We start from the raw sequence: 13660 nt of genomic DNA on the forward strand, positions 1-13660 counted from the left end.
CAAACATCATATAATTAAAGGAGTATTAGTCTTGCTTTAAGCCTACTAATTTCAACCAGCAATTGTCACATTTGATCAAACAGGAACATTCACTGAAACAGCCTTCTTTAGCATACTCAGGGAGATTGCTTCCTATTGAACGACTAGCAAACTCAGAACAGAACTCATTTACCAGCTGTATCAGCTGAAAATCAAAATACCGTAAAACTTGTGTTTATGACAGCATTACTAAGAACTTGTGCTTCACAATTAGTGCTTGGCTTTACACTTTTCAGATCCTTCCTCCTTGTTTCATCTGAATAGTTAGAATGGAAAGGAAGTATGTATGAGCTACTACATTTCAGATGAGACTATTCTGTAAGTGGTCTATGTAAATAACCCTATTTCAGTGACCTTTTCTGTAAATGAATCTTGTATCTTGATAAAGATAATAGGTGTTACCACTACAGTTAAGAAGTTAATAATTTGAGAGAGACCTGCTGATACTTGGATATCACTCAATGCATTTTATTTTGAAGTTAAGTGCCTGAAGATTTGGTTAACTTCCTATCCCAAGTATTTCACTCAGCATAATTTCCTTTAAAAGTCCCTAAACATCCTCTACCTTCACTAGTATCAATCACAGTGACAAAAAGTGCTGACAGCAGTCACTTCATGGAGCCCTTGAAACTAGCTATGAAACCAGCAGAATGCCAAATAAAAGCTGCAGTTGCTGGCTTCTACAGGAAATGAAGAAAAATGCTGAGAATGCAGGATTCCTTTAGTTCTTCCAACAGGATACTGGCCATTGTTTTGTGTGCTCCACACATTTCAAGCAAGTAAAAATACCTTTAACTCTTGCTGACCCTTTGTTTCTACTCCATGTTAGCTTTTGAGGCAATCACTGTCTCTTAGGAGAATCCAACTCTGGTCACTCCCTCCAAAATTAAGTAGTACATTCAAGAAGGAACCACAGTTGGACTGTAAGACTATTAGCTTTGGCAAATTATCAGGAAACTCAAGAGCATTTTTCCTACTTGTAGCCAACTACTGACTGGAAAATTTAAAAACCTTAAATTTGACTCATTCTTAAAAAAACAATCCAATAATTAGATGAAATGTCACACATTGATTTTGATCAAGCTGCAGGGGAAATAAGGAAATTTTTATGTCCCATATCTTGCAGACTCTCCAAAGTTATGCCCTTTTCTGCATAAATGCCATTCAGCTGGCACAAAACAAGTGAATGCTACCAAAGCCATGAGTGATTATAGGTGTGTACATATGCGTGTTAGGGGTAGAGGGATGGGCGAAAAGTCATACTTTATCCAAACATTCTTCTCAAACAACTAGAAACGAGGCTTACTTTGAGGGTTCAAGATTGTGCTGACTTAACATAAAAAACATCAAAGGATGATATGAATGTCCATAGACAGACACCAAAGGCTTGGTTTCCTGGTATAAGTAACTACAACATCTGGTCAGTTTCCTTACTATTAAAACTGTAAAGGTTACAAAGAAACTTCATTCTATGACACCTTCCCAAAAAGTATTTTTAAGTGGGAGCCCAGTGATTCAACTCAACCCCGTTACTGCTACTACTGCTGCACACAGACATGTCTTTTTCTACCCTATACCGACAGACCTGCTAGGAAATTAGACATTATGCGGTTATTGCTAATTTTTCTAGTTGGAGCAATCATTTAAAGCATGATCAGCACGTAGGTACCAGAAGTTACAAGACCAGAACCATTTTTTTACATTTCAGTCACTGAAATATTTCCTTGTGAACCTATATGCCAAAAATTCCAAGTTCAACAGAGTGAATGAATTAACAGTCAGCAAGAAGTTACAAGCTTTCTCAAAATCATTTAATATTAACAAATTCAGGAAGTCTGAAACGTTAAAATGACTAAATGACCAGGATTTATTTTCTAATATCTACTGACCATCTATTATTTGGCAACTTAACATCAATTCAATATTTTATAACCTACTACTTAAGTTTTGTGTGAAATTGCCTTTCTTTACTTTGTGTTAAGCTACAAATTTGTCATTACTACTAAGGTAACAACCTATAGGGAAAATAACAAGTTTTAGGCTCAGGGGGTTTTGAGTGTACAATTTGTAGCTCAAGTCTTCTAAAAAGTGGAAAAAACTTTCCATCCCCAGGCTCTATAGATACTGCTTCACTGTCTGACATTCAAAATTAAAAAACATAAGACTACCTTGACTTTTTGGTCAGGGACAGGGTATGCTCTGGATGCTTGCAGATTTTTGTTTTGTTTTTAAATTCACTGTACTATAACTTCCCCAGGCCTATCTCAAACACTGAACCCTTTAAATCTTGCTTCTTCCTTCTATCAGTTACATTTTCTTCCATTGTCTGAAAAAAAGCTTCCATTCCAATTATTTTTGTTTCTATAGTTGCTATATTCGTAACCTATTCTGTCACAGCTCCTCTTGTTTTAATTCTGAGATTTCTCTCTAAATTCAAAATCTTCAAAAAATTCAAGTTAATCTTCCACATTACTGATTTCCACAGGGGCAATTCTCTTGTGTCCAGGATCAACTGCTTCTGTATATATTCTATTACTGCAGCCTTTTATCTCCATGGGTCTTTCTACTCATATCAAGTTTTCTTTATATGCCACAGATGATGCCAACAGTTTTCTGAAGTTTTCTTCCAGTTCCAGTAGAAAAAAACCCTTTTATTTCCTCAAGATTTCTTCCTAGTTCTATAGTATTTTTTCCAATAATCACACATTTAAACAATTAATGAGCAGCTACTGTATGCCAGACACTACACTAATACAGAGAATTCTACAATAAATGTGGTATGGCCTCCTCTACTCAGTGTGTAACAAGCCCATAGCAATTACAAGGGTGCCTTGAGGTTACAAGGATGAATGCCTAGCCCAAATATTTGTGGGAATATACACAATGTCTCAGAAGAAACGGAAATACAACCTGAAGCAGGACACACAATTTAAGGGAGGACAGAGCTACAAACTTGGGAGAGAACAGAACTAAAAATACCCTATGTGCCCAAATAGGGTATTCACTTTAGCAAGTAGACTATTCCCTGGACACTCAAAAGAGCTTTTGACTAGTATCAGAATGTGGAAAAACTAGAACTCTCATACACTGCTGGTGGGGATGTAAAATGGTGCAGCTGCTACGAAAAACAGTTGGGCAATCCTTCAAAAAATTAAAACAGTTCTAAGCCATATGACCCGGCAATCCCACTCCTAGGTATATATCCAAAAGAACTGAAAACAGTTATTAGAACAAAAACTTAATGTTCATAGCAGCACCATTCATTCATAATAGCCAATGGGTGGAAAGAACCGAAATGTCCATCAACTAATGAAAGGACAAACAAAATGTAGTATATCTATTCAATGGTGTATTATTCAGCCATTAAGGAATGAAGTACGCATACATACTGCAACATGGATGAACCTCAAACATTAGGCTTAGTAAAAGTTAGACAAAAAAGGTCACCTATTATATGATTTCACTGATAGGTAAACCCATAAAAAGAGAGCATTTTAGTGGTTGCAGGGAATGGGAGGGGGGTGGGAATGAGATACTGCTGAATGAATTTGGGGCAATGAAAATGTTTTGGAACTAGATACAGGTGATGGTTGTACAACATTGTGAATGTATTAAATACCATTAAATTGTTCACTTCAAAATGGCTAATTTTAAGTTATATGAACTTTATCTCAATTTTAAAAGAACTCTGGCCCTGTTAATATAAATTCTTCGGGATTAGAAAAACTTAATATATAGTTCAAGTAGTCATTTGACTTAGTTTACAAAGACATTAAAAATTATAAAATAAATTTAGAGGGGCACGTGGCAGGCTAGGTTAGTAGAGCAGATGACTCTTGATCTTAGGGTCACGATTTCAAGCCCCACATTGGGCATGGAGCCTACATAAAAATAAATATACAAAATTATAAAATAGTTTACCTGAAAGTGTTTTTCTACTCTTCACATTTCAGAAACCATTTTAACTCTTCATATGCACTTTTTTTACATCAGTATTTTCATTAGCACTGGAAAGTCATCTCCATTCCACTGAAGGAAGTGCTTTTTTTAAAAAATCCATTATGGAACAATCATGGTAATTTTAGAACATGCCTAAAATTTCCATCTGCATATTAGAAGAGCTGTTTTTTTCACTTGTTTTGGATTATGATCTCCAGAAATAAAAGCCCGAATAGACTGGGTTTTTGAGAGATGTTTAAAATGTTTCCTTACTACATCCAATAATTGTGAGGCCAGAGAACAATAATTATTAGATATGTTACATTTACCTCATATCAATCCAGATGATTTTAAGCCTATGATAGCCTTCAATGAACAGTGTAGTATTCAAAACAGAATTGTGAGAGGGCTCCATAAATGTGAAGACTTGGTAAGGCTTTTAATATAAGGAAACTCTTGGGGTCCCTGGGTGGCTCAGTCAGTTAAGTGTATGCTTTCGGCTTAGGTCATGATCTCAGGGTCCTGGGACAGAGTCCTGAGTCAGGCTTCCCACTCAGCAGGGAATCTGCTTGTCCCTCTCCCTCTGACCCTTCCCTGCTTGTTCTCTAATAAATAAATAAAATCTTAAAAAAAAACAAGAAACCTATTTAAAAGAATATATATATAAAGGAAACTCTTTCTTGAAGAATATTTTAGGGTAAAAAAGAAAACTACCTTAGATTTGCAAGGTTCAAAGGGAAGAATATACAGTATTGCAGAGTGGCAAAAGACATGAATTTTGTAAACCATGTTCTCCCTATGGGTTTTTTTTTTCCTACTTATTTATCCTCAAATAAGAAGAGGGATCCAAAGTCAGCTGTTTGCTAAACTGAGCATACATGGATAGTCTTTGGCCTCACTGGGTCCACAATGGTGCTTTTTAAGTTCTCTTTCTCAGCTATTCAGAAACAGATGAAGATGGGGTGCCTGGGTGGCTCAGTCGGTTAAGCTTCTGTGTTCAGCTCAGGTCACGATCCCAGGGTCCTGGGACTGAGTCCCGCATTGGTCTCCTTGCTCTGCAGCGAGCCTGCTTCTCTCTCTGCCTCTGCCTGTCGCTGCCCCCACTTGTGCTCGCTCTCTCTCTCTGTGTCAAATAAATAAAATCTTAAAAAGAAAAAGAAAAGAAACAAAACAGATGAAGGCAACTCTCAACCTAATTCCCATTTTCATCTACTCTGATTCTCACAGTCAGTACATGGGAGTCATCAAATGGATTCTGCTCCAGAGCCTCCAGGAAGAATACAACCCTGCCAAAACCCTGTTTTCTCCTGTGTGATTCATTTCAGCCTCTGTCCTCCAAAATGTTAAGATAATAAAATTGTGTTGTTTAAAACAAAATTACCTATATAGATATAGATTCAGAACAAGGTCATCAGAAACTGCAATCTCTAGGATCCCAGTGTACATCACTATTAAGAGTTCTTCCCTCTCCTACTCCAGAAATGAACTGGATGAAGACAATAAAAGGAAAGAATCTGGTGTAACTCCAAGATCTTGGCTTCAATAACTGGGTAGATGGTAGTTTTTTCCTTTAGCTTAGCATTTATGTTCTACTCTACTGGATAAAGGGAGACTTCCCTCTAGCACAGGGCTAAGAAGTAACATTTAAATGTCTCTATAAGCTAAGTCTTAATACAAACACACACACCACAGTCACTTCACAATTGCCAAAAACTATTATTTTAACTTAATGAGGAAGTTGAAAAAAGATAAAAATAGAGTTCAGATTAAACATTTGAGACATTTTCTACAATAGCACACAGCAGAATTTACATTTTTTACTGCGGCAAAATGGTTTCAATGCACTCAATCCCTATTCTTTCAGAAATAAGCTTTAAAATCAGCTTTACTTCAGAACTTAAAGAAAATTCCTTATTTACCCAGTGATTCAGAACAGGAAGTACTAATATTACTGGTAGTTCTGCCTCCAAAGCACAACCCTACAAGTTTGTAACCATTTTTCCCCTCTATGGTTATACTATTCACATAATTCTCATTACAAGTTAACCTGACCCAATCATTCTGCACAATTTTCTAGTGGGAACTTGAATAAAGCCCTTTAAAAACATCATCTAACCATTTGAAGTATAGAAAATCAAATGTTGGTTCACTGGCCCCTACTTTTCTCATAATATAAGAACTATTGAGGGGTGCCTGGGTGGCTCAGTTGGTTAAGCATCTGCCTTCGACTGAGGTCATGATCTCAGGGTCCTGGGATCAAGCCCCGTGACTGGCTCCCTGCTCAGCGGAGAACGTGCTTCTCCCTTTCCCTCTGCCTGCCACTACCCCCACGCCCCTCACCCCGGCTCATGCTCTCTCTCTCAAATAAATAAATAAAATCTTAAAAAAACTATCGACCTAAAAAGAAACCACTGGTAGAATGTGTACAAAGACCAACACAACACAGATGCAAACAAACTGTGCTATATTTTGCAGTTCAAATTATACAGATCATTCACCAAATGAGGCAATGTGCCACACTGCGAAAAGACCAAGTATTAAAGTCTGACCGTCCACTCACTAGCTATGTGACTCTAAAAGTTAACTTCAGTTTCCTCATGGGCAAAATAAGGCTAACCCTACCTACCTGACAGGATTTTTTTTGATAATTATATGAGATCATGAACATAAAATATTTAGCAGTGTTCTTGACCCACAGTAGGTACTCAAAAAAGCTAAAATGGTGAATTAATTTTGACATTATAGATGTCGGGACAATTGAGATTTGATGAATAGTTATCCCCTTTAAGTAAGGACAAAATAAATTATATCTCTCATAACACACACAAAAAAGAAGACACAAAATCCAAATCTGACAGATGGATTTTGTATAATGCATTCAGATCCAACCCTCCTGCCATCCCTTCAGGTTAAGAGCATTAGCCACAGGCACTTGGCCAAGGGGGAAAAAACATCTAGAGCTATAAACTTTGCTATGGTTTACAAGTTGATTTGGGAAGTAGCTTTAGCATGGCATGTATGTAAATAGAGACATAACCTCATTCTAATATAAAGGAGTGAAATATTAGTTATGACTCATTTCCCATCTAAGTGAGAACATTCACTTTAACACTACCATCTTACAGAAGGATATATTTAACACTAACAAAGGTCTGACTGGCATTCCAGGTGGGTATTTCATCAGATATAATCAAGTTTCTCAAATATATCTGACCAAAGAACATTAATTAAAAATGTACCAACGGCAGACAGCGAGTGCTCATGGGATATAATAAAAAAAAAAGGAACTTAAAGATTTCTTTCTTGGGGCGACTGCATGGCTCAGTCAGTTAAGTGTCTGCCTTCAGCCTGGATCATGATCCCGGGGTCCTGGGATCGAGGCCCATATCGGGCTTCTTGCTCAGCAGGGAACCCGCTTCTCCCTCTCGCTCTGCTGCTCCTCCTGCTTGTGCTGTGTCAAATAAAATCTTAAAAAAAGAAAAAAGAATTCTTTCTTTTGGACAGTCAGAGCGGGATCAGTTTTATATCATATGAATATCTGTATTAAGTCCTGCACAGAATCGAACATTGAATAACATCCATGGTTGCAATTATGTGTGGACAGCCTTTGCCAACTTATCAATTTATAGTCCGTATTGTTCACCACTTCGTCCCTAATCCAATACAGCTGATGATGAAGTCCTCAAATCTTAGGTATCAAATATTTATAAACCATAAAAACCTAGGTCTGCAAATAAAATACTCTGTCACTAGTTGTGAGATACATGAATAAAATGTACTATACATAGCCAACAATTAATGTTCCTAAAGTGCTACACTAAGTACTTCCACATACGTGATCTCAGACCTTTACAGTAACTTTGTGAGGCACTAGTCCTATTTTACTGAGAAAAAGAGTCTTAACCCTGTGTTCTTCAATAGTGGAACGACATTTCACAAGCCACAGGTGATACTGAGCACTTGAAATATGGTTACTGTGACTGATTTTAAAATTTAAAATAATGAAAACTAAACAGTAACTGATAATGGATTCAAGTATGGAAAACATGTTTGGAATAACTTAGATACGCAAATCTGCTTTTTCAACTGTAAATATTATGAAAGCTAAACAAAGATAAAAAATTTTCAATGAAAATAGGTTCTGAATTGAGATGTGCTCTAAGTGTAAAATACACATCAGATTTTGAAAAAAATCAGTACCCTACAAAAGGAATGTAAAATACCTCATTTGAAAATTGTATACTCCTTACATGTTGAAATTATAACATTCTGGGTCAAATTATAACATTCTCGGAGCAAATTCCAACAGGAAAAAGCACAGTAAGATACTGTATAACTTCTTTTAAAGCCATTCTATTTCCTTGAAATATTTTGTGTCTGAAGACCCAGGATCAAATCCTAGTCTGACAGTCCCCTTGGGTGGAGTCTCACTTTCTTTAACTATTTAATAACAATGTCTGGGGGGATTAAGACCTGAAAACACCAAGCCACGGTCACAGGGAAAAACAGGCTCTCACAAGAAGTCCGCTGTTACCTCCATTCACTAGTCACTGTTCAGCACCACCATGTCCCAAAAGAGACAGCAATATTCAACTAACACATTTTTTTCAACTAAGACTTAAATAACGTTTTAATTTTAGTTAGTAAATACGGATGATCAGATAAAACCTTCACTCTTACAAAGTCCATCAGTATGGCCTGTAATCCTGCAGATAGATAATAGCCTCATGTGGCCATTTACATTTAAATTAATAAAAAAGAAATAAAAGTAAAAACTTAGTTCCTCAGTCACACAAGCCACATTTCACTATCCCTATGTAATTAGTATAAATATTCCTCATGGAAGAAAGTTTTTTTTTTAGGGAAGAATCTTAAGCAGGATCCACGCCATGTGTGGAACCCAAGTGGAGCTCCATCTCACGACCCTGAGATCATGACCTAAGCCAAAATCAAGAATGAGATGCTTAACCAACTAAGCCACTCAGGCGCCCCAGAAGAAAGTTCTATTGGACAGGAACTCTCAAAAGGCAAAAACACGTAAGTCACAGTGACAGGAAAAACATTGTTAAATATAATTCAAATATTATAGGTTATGGTTTCTAAAATCATGTATTGCACTACACGGTAAAATGAAAATGACAGTGGTTCTACACACACACACACACACACACACACACACACACAGAGTTCCGGGTCTTATTTCCTAAACAGAGTGAAAGCAGGTTCACTAGAATTAGCCACACCCCTTTAAGCTGAGTAAACTGACCATTAGGAAAATTCTGAAAAACATGATACATCTTCAACTTGGAAGCCATTCCCACGTTAGACTGTAGCAGAATTCCAGGCAGTATGCCTCTCCAGGCAGTACAGTTATGCATGTAGCATATCACAGTAATACTGAGCACTGCTTTCACTTTGCAAATTAAAATAGCCATAGCAAGAACCCCTACCATTCAATTCACAACACATTCCATGCCTGCATTTATGGATCAAAGAAAAAAGAAAAGGGTGGGGAGAACCCAAGAACCTGGGAATACTATGTGTCAACTGGCATAAAGAAACAATGTGCCAAGAATTGAGAACTGCAAGCAACATTTTATGTGTAGTCTAGGAATTTTTTTTTTTAGAATCTGCAACTCTAGTAATCTCTTGCTCAAACAGGCACTCATCTGTTGACTATCATCCTTTAAAAAAAAAAACCAAAAACTTATAACTTAAAATATTAACATTCATTTGATGTAGTTCCAAGCCTTGATGACAGATACTTCAGTTGGTCAGAATAGTTAAAAACAAATTTACAGTTCACCTTTAGAAACTTTCACAAAAGCTAACTCTACACTCAAGTTCCTCAATTCTTGTTCCCAATTTTTATCTTAAGTGTTTCAGAAAGTTTTCTGCTACTTAGCAAACTGGCAGAACTCAGATAAAGACCTAAGATACCAATTAAAATAATCCTTATTAATTTTTAAAAAAGGGATAAAAATGAGAAGTTAGGAGATATTCTGGAAGAAGTTAGTGATTGGGGCTCTTTGCACAATTAATCATTATCAGCTGGAGTATACAATCACACTAGCAACCTTAACTTCAGGCATGGCATATTACTACCAAAAAAATGACTGAATTCTTCAAATACATTTGCAAAGCTGCTTTATACTCAAATCTTCAAATTATTTCAGAAGGAAATGGTTTCACTTGAGTATCTGCAGAAACTCAGAAATCATACCCATATTAAATCTGTCTTCAATTAGTGACAAGGCTGGATTCCAGTCTTCGGGAATATTTAATAATTCTTAATTCTTGTCTCCTCTATAATAGAAATGAAAAGCTACTGCCCAAACCACCACTAGTCAAGAAAGAAGGTTTACTAACTGGAGATACCTCTGCCTTGTAATTAGCAATTGTACATGCTTCTGTTTATAATTTGCAAACATTTGTCTGCAGAAAGATTATATTTCAGAAACACTCTAAGTGAGATGAGCCTGTGCTTTCCCCTCACACTCAAAAATATTTTCCTAAACCTCTACATTCATTTACACCTCACTCTAACAGAAATAACCACAATTAAAACTTGAATTAAGAACAGTAACTTCTATGTCCACTGTCACTTAAGATTTTTTAACCTTTTTTAAGTGTTCCATTACTTCAGATAAGTTATCTGAAAAACACAGATGACCAAATAAAGTGTTTTACTTATTTTTTAAATTTATTATTCATTACATTTCAAGACTTAAAGGAAAAAAATTTCTTGCTCATGCAAAGATGATAATACCTGCAAAGAAACATAAGGTTATGTTACTGATGGCCTAAATATTCACATTCAACCTTTTTATTAATAAGAATCCTTTATGTTATCAACTGGAGAAAGTAAATAAAACAGCCTTCAATGGTAAGGTGTCCAGTAGGTTACTGATATTAATGCCATGTCAAACTGCAGCATCTTTTATTATTATGAATTTAGGCCTTGAGAAGATTTGAGCTGAGGAAGGCCTCTTTAAGGAAGTATTTAGGAAGAAAGCAAATTAAGATGAATAAATTACTGCAGCCAAAGTAAAACCAGGCTTGGTGAACTACGAAAATCAGAAGCTGAGAAGAGGCTTAATTCAGTCAAGCCCTCCAAAGATCATCTGCCTCGGCCGCCACGGGCACACTGCCAGATAAGACAGTATGTTGCCTACAGGAAAATGCACCATGGGAAAGAACTCTAGAACCTACTAAAAGGAAGCCAATTACAGACCAAATAACTTTGCATATCTCAGGGCAGGTGTGCTCTATCTCCAGGGCTCAATTCAATTCCATGCAATCCTGACAGAGGCAGCCCATGCCTACCTGCTACACTCCAGCAGACCCCAAGATAACCTCTGGATAACTTTACTACCTCCTAAAATGAAAGAGGGGATAAAAGCCGCACCATCCCCAGAGAAATAAGGAAAAGAAAGGAAAAAAAAAAAAAAAAGACGAATACCCCTAGGGACCTTGACCCCAGGCACTCTGAGACTGACACCGCCCTGAAAAATATGCTCCCCCATTCTATTCTCCTTCTGTTCCTTCAGTGACCTTCTGTTCCTACTGCCTCGTGGATGGCAAGAGACAAGTCGCCGCGTTCCCCACACCCCCAGGGGAAGGTGCCTTTCCCAGTTGAGAGCCGCAGAGGGAGGAAGAAAAAAGGTTGCTCCTCCCCAGCCCACCCGCCCCACAACTGCGGGGTGCAGACACGATGGGGGGAAGAGAAGCGCAATGGGAGGTGACNGGAGAATTGCCCCCCCCCCCCGCCCAATCTACCCAAATGAATGAACTGAATAAAACGGCGAAAGGGGAGGGAGTTAGAATGCGCAGTTCCTACCACCCAGGAAGTGAAAATAGAGGCCCTCGAACCCAGGCCTGGTCTCGCTGCCCTTTGCACCCCGACTCTCGTCCTTTCGATCCAAGCCCCACATCATTAACTCTTAAGCTTTCCAAGATAGCGCCCCCATCCTCCATCCACCCCAAGCACCAATACCCACCCGCTTCCGATCCTACTCTTTCTACTTGGGCCCAGACTCCACCTTCTTCTTTCCTACCGCCCTCTCCACAGCCCTCACCGGCCCGGGCCCGGCCGCACCTGGAGATGCTCCTGAAAACGAATTGGCAGAATCTGGGCCATGGCGCTGTCGGGTGTATGGTCTCCTCCTGTCACTGGGGCTGCGGGGCAGCGGCTGCCCGGGCTCTCCAAGGGAGAGGAGGAGAAGGGGGAGGGGGGAGGCTGGGCTCAGCAAGATACTCTCCGGGGACGCAGGAAACTGGCAGGCAGACGAAAGAGCTGGGGTCGGGGGCGGAGGCTCCAGGGTCCGGGAGAGCCGCAATGGCGGAACCGGGCGCAGCGCAGACTCCGGAAACGGCTGAGCCCTGCGGAGGGATCCCGACGACAGAACTCCGCCCAAGTCACCTCACCCCCTCCGCCTTATGTACCCCTCCACGGAGCGCCGCGGTGCAGTGGGGCGCAGGAATTCGGGGCGCAGTGCGCCGAGGGCCTCGCTTACTGCTGCGCCACGAGGGTAAATTAGAGGACTCGAAGGGACTACTTTTTTGGACTCATCACTTTCCCCAGACTCCTGCTTTTCCTCCCCCCGCTCCTTTTTTTGCATTTTGCCACATCATGCGACTAGCAGTGACCGACGTCATTTCCGTGGGCGCTTAGGTCCCACCTACGTACTTCCGGGTGCACGTGATGCTGGTCGGGAAGGGTCGCCTCATTGCTGCCAGAATGCGGAGCGAGTTCTCGGGGAATGCAGAGTCTCCTGAGAATGGGGTGGCTATTGGGCCGCCTTGAGGAATGGCGGTGCTACTCCCTTTCCCTTTGGGCCCTGCCTATTTAAACTGAGTCCCTTACGAAGAGGACGTGGCGTGGGCAGATGGGCCCAGCCTCCCGCCCTCTCCGTGACTCAGGGAAACGGCCTCCTTGCAGAGCGCTTTCTTGGCAGCCGGCTGCAGCACTCCTCCCCCGCCTACTTTCATACCGTGGGTGGTTTCTTGCGTCTCAGGGAGGGGGAATGAAACGGGGTTTAAGATCCTCCCTGCCCTTATGCACACCCTGCTGACGCTTGGATTTTAACCAGAACTAGCAATTTCTTTGTATGTTACCTAAATAATTGGCTCAAAGGACAGTGAAGGCCATTTATGAGGTGTCTCAGCTGGCCTTGTGATAGCTTTTCTTATTTCTACGGACATTTTGGCGGAAATGTATGTGATGTGGGTCTAGCTAGTATAGACTTAGAGACTTTGAGTATTCTGTCTGTGCTACAGAATTGGACCAAAACTGTGGCAGGGGGATTTTTTTAGCCACATGAAGTACGGATTCTTAAAGGTTTCGATAATGAGTTTAAGGGGGAGGCTTGAAACCTTTGAGGTTCTTCTAAGGTGTGGCTATATACATTCTTGGAAAAACGGATTATCTATTAGCGGTGTAGTTCAGCGGGACCACCTTCATATTGCCAGTGAATTAGCAGTATTTGGGAATGTAAGCGCTTCAAAGCTGGAACATCTTGTTTTCCAACAACATTAAGATAACTACAATATTTATTATCGATTAGTGACCTTCCCAGTACTTTATTGCTAAGGTATAAGCTGTAATATTTCATTAATAGCACAAATGCATTAAAAGTTTTAAGAATTTAGTTTTGTGCCTTTCATCTTTATAAGAAATGTG

The 13660-nt window shown here is 39.5% G+C and overlaps 1 protein-coding gene across 2 annotated transcripts in view; it reads right to left on the reverse strand.

Annotated features, from left to right (window-relative positions):
* The window catches only part of CLTC (clathrin heavy chain), a 67290-nt gene extending 54720 nt beyond the window's left edge, over nucleotides 1–12570 (reverse strand). Inside the window, exon 1 of one of the 2 annotated variants that reach the window (XM_011229995.3) lies at nucleotides 12077–12570. In XM_011229995.3, coding sequence (XP_011228297.1) covers nucleotides 12077–12118 — 42 coding nt within the window. In that variant the 5' untranslated portion in view covers nucleotides 12119–12570. The remainder of the gene's footprint in view (nucleotides 1–12076) is intronic. The other variant, XM_002923319.4, reaches the window with a different exon arrangement.
* Nucleotides 12571–13660: the final 1090 nt, after the last annotated feature.

This window comes from Ailuropoda melanoleuca, chromosome 13 (assembly GCF_002007445.2).
Source record: "Ailuropoda melanoleuca isolate Jingjing chromosome 13, ASM200744v2, whole genome shotgun sequence".
Classification (NCBI taxonomy): Eukaryota; Metazoa; Chordata; class Mammalia; order Carnivora; family Ursidae; genus Ailuropoda; species Ailuropoda melanoleuca.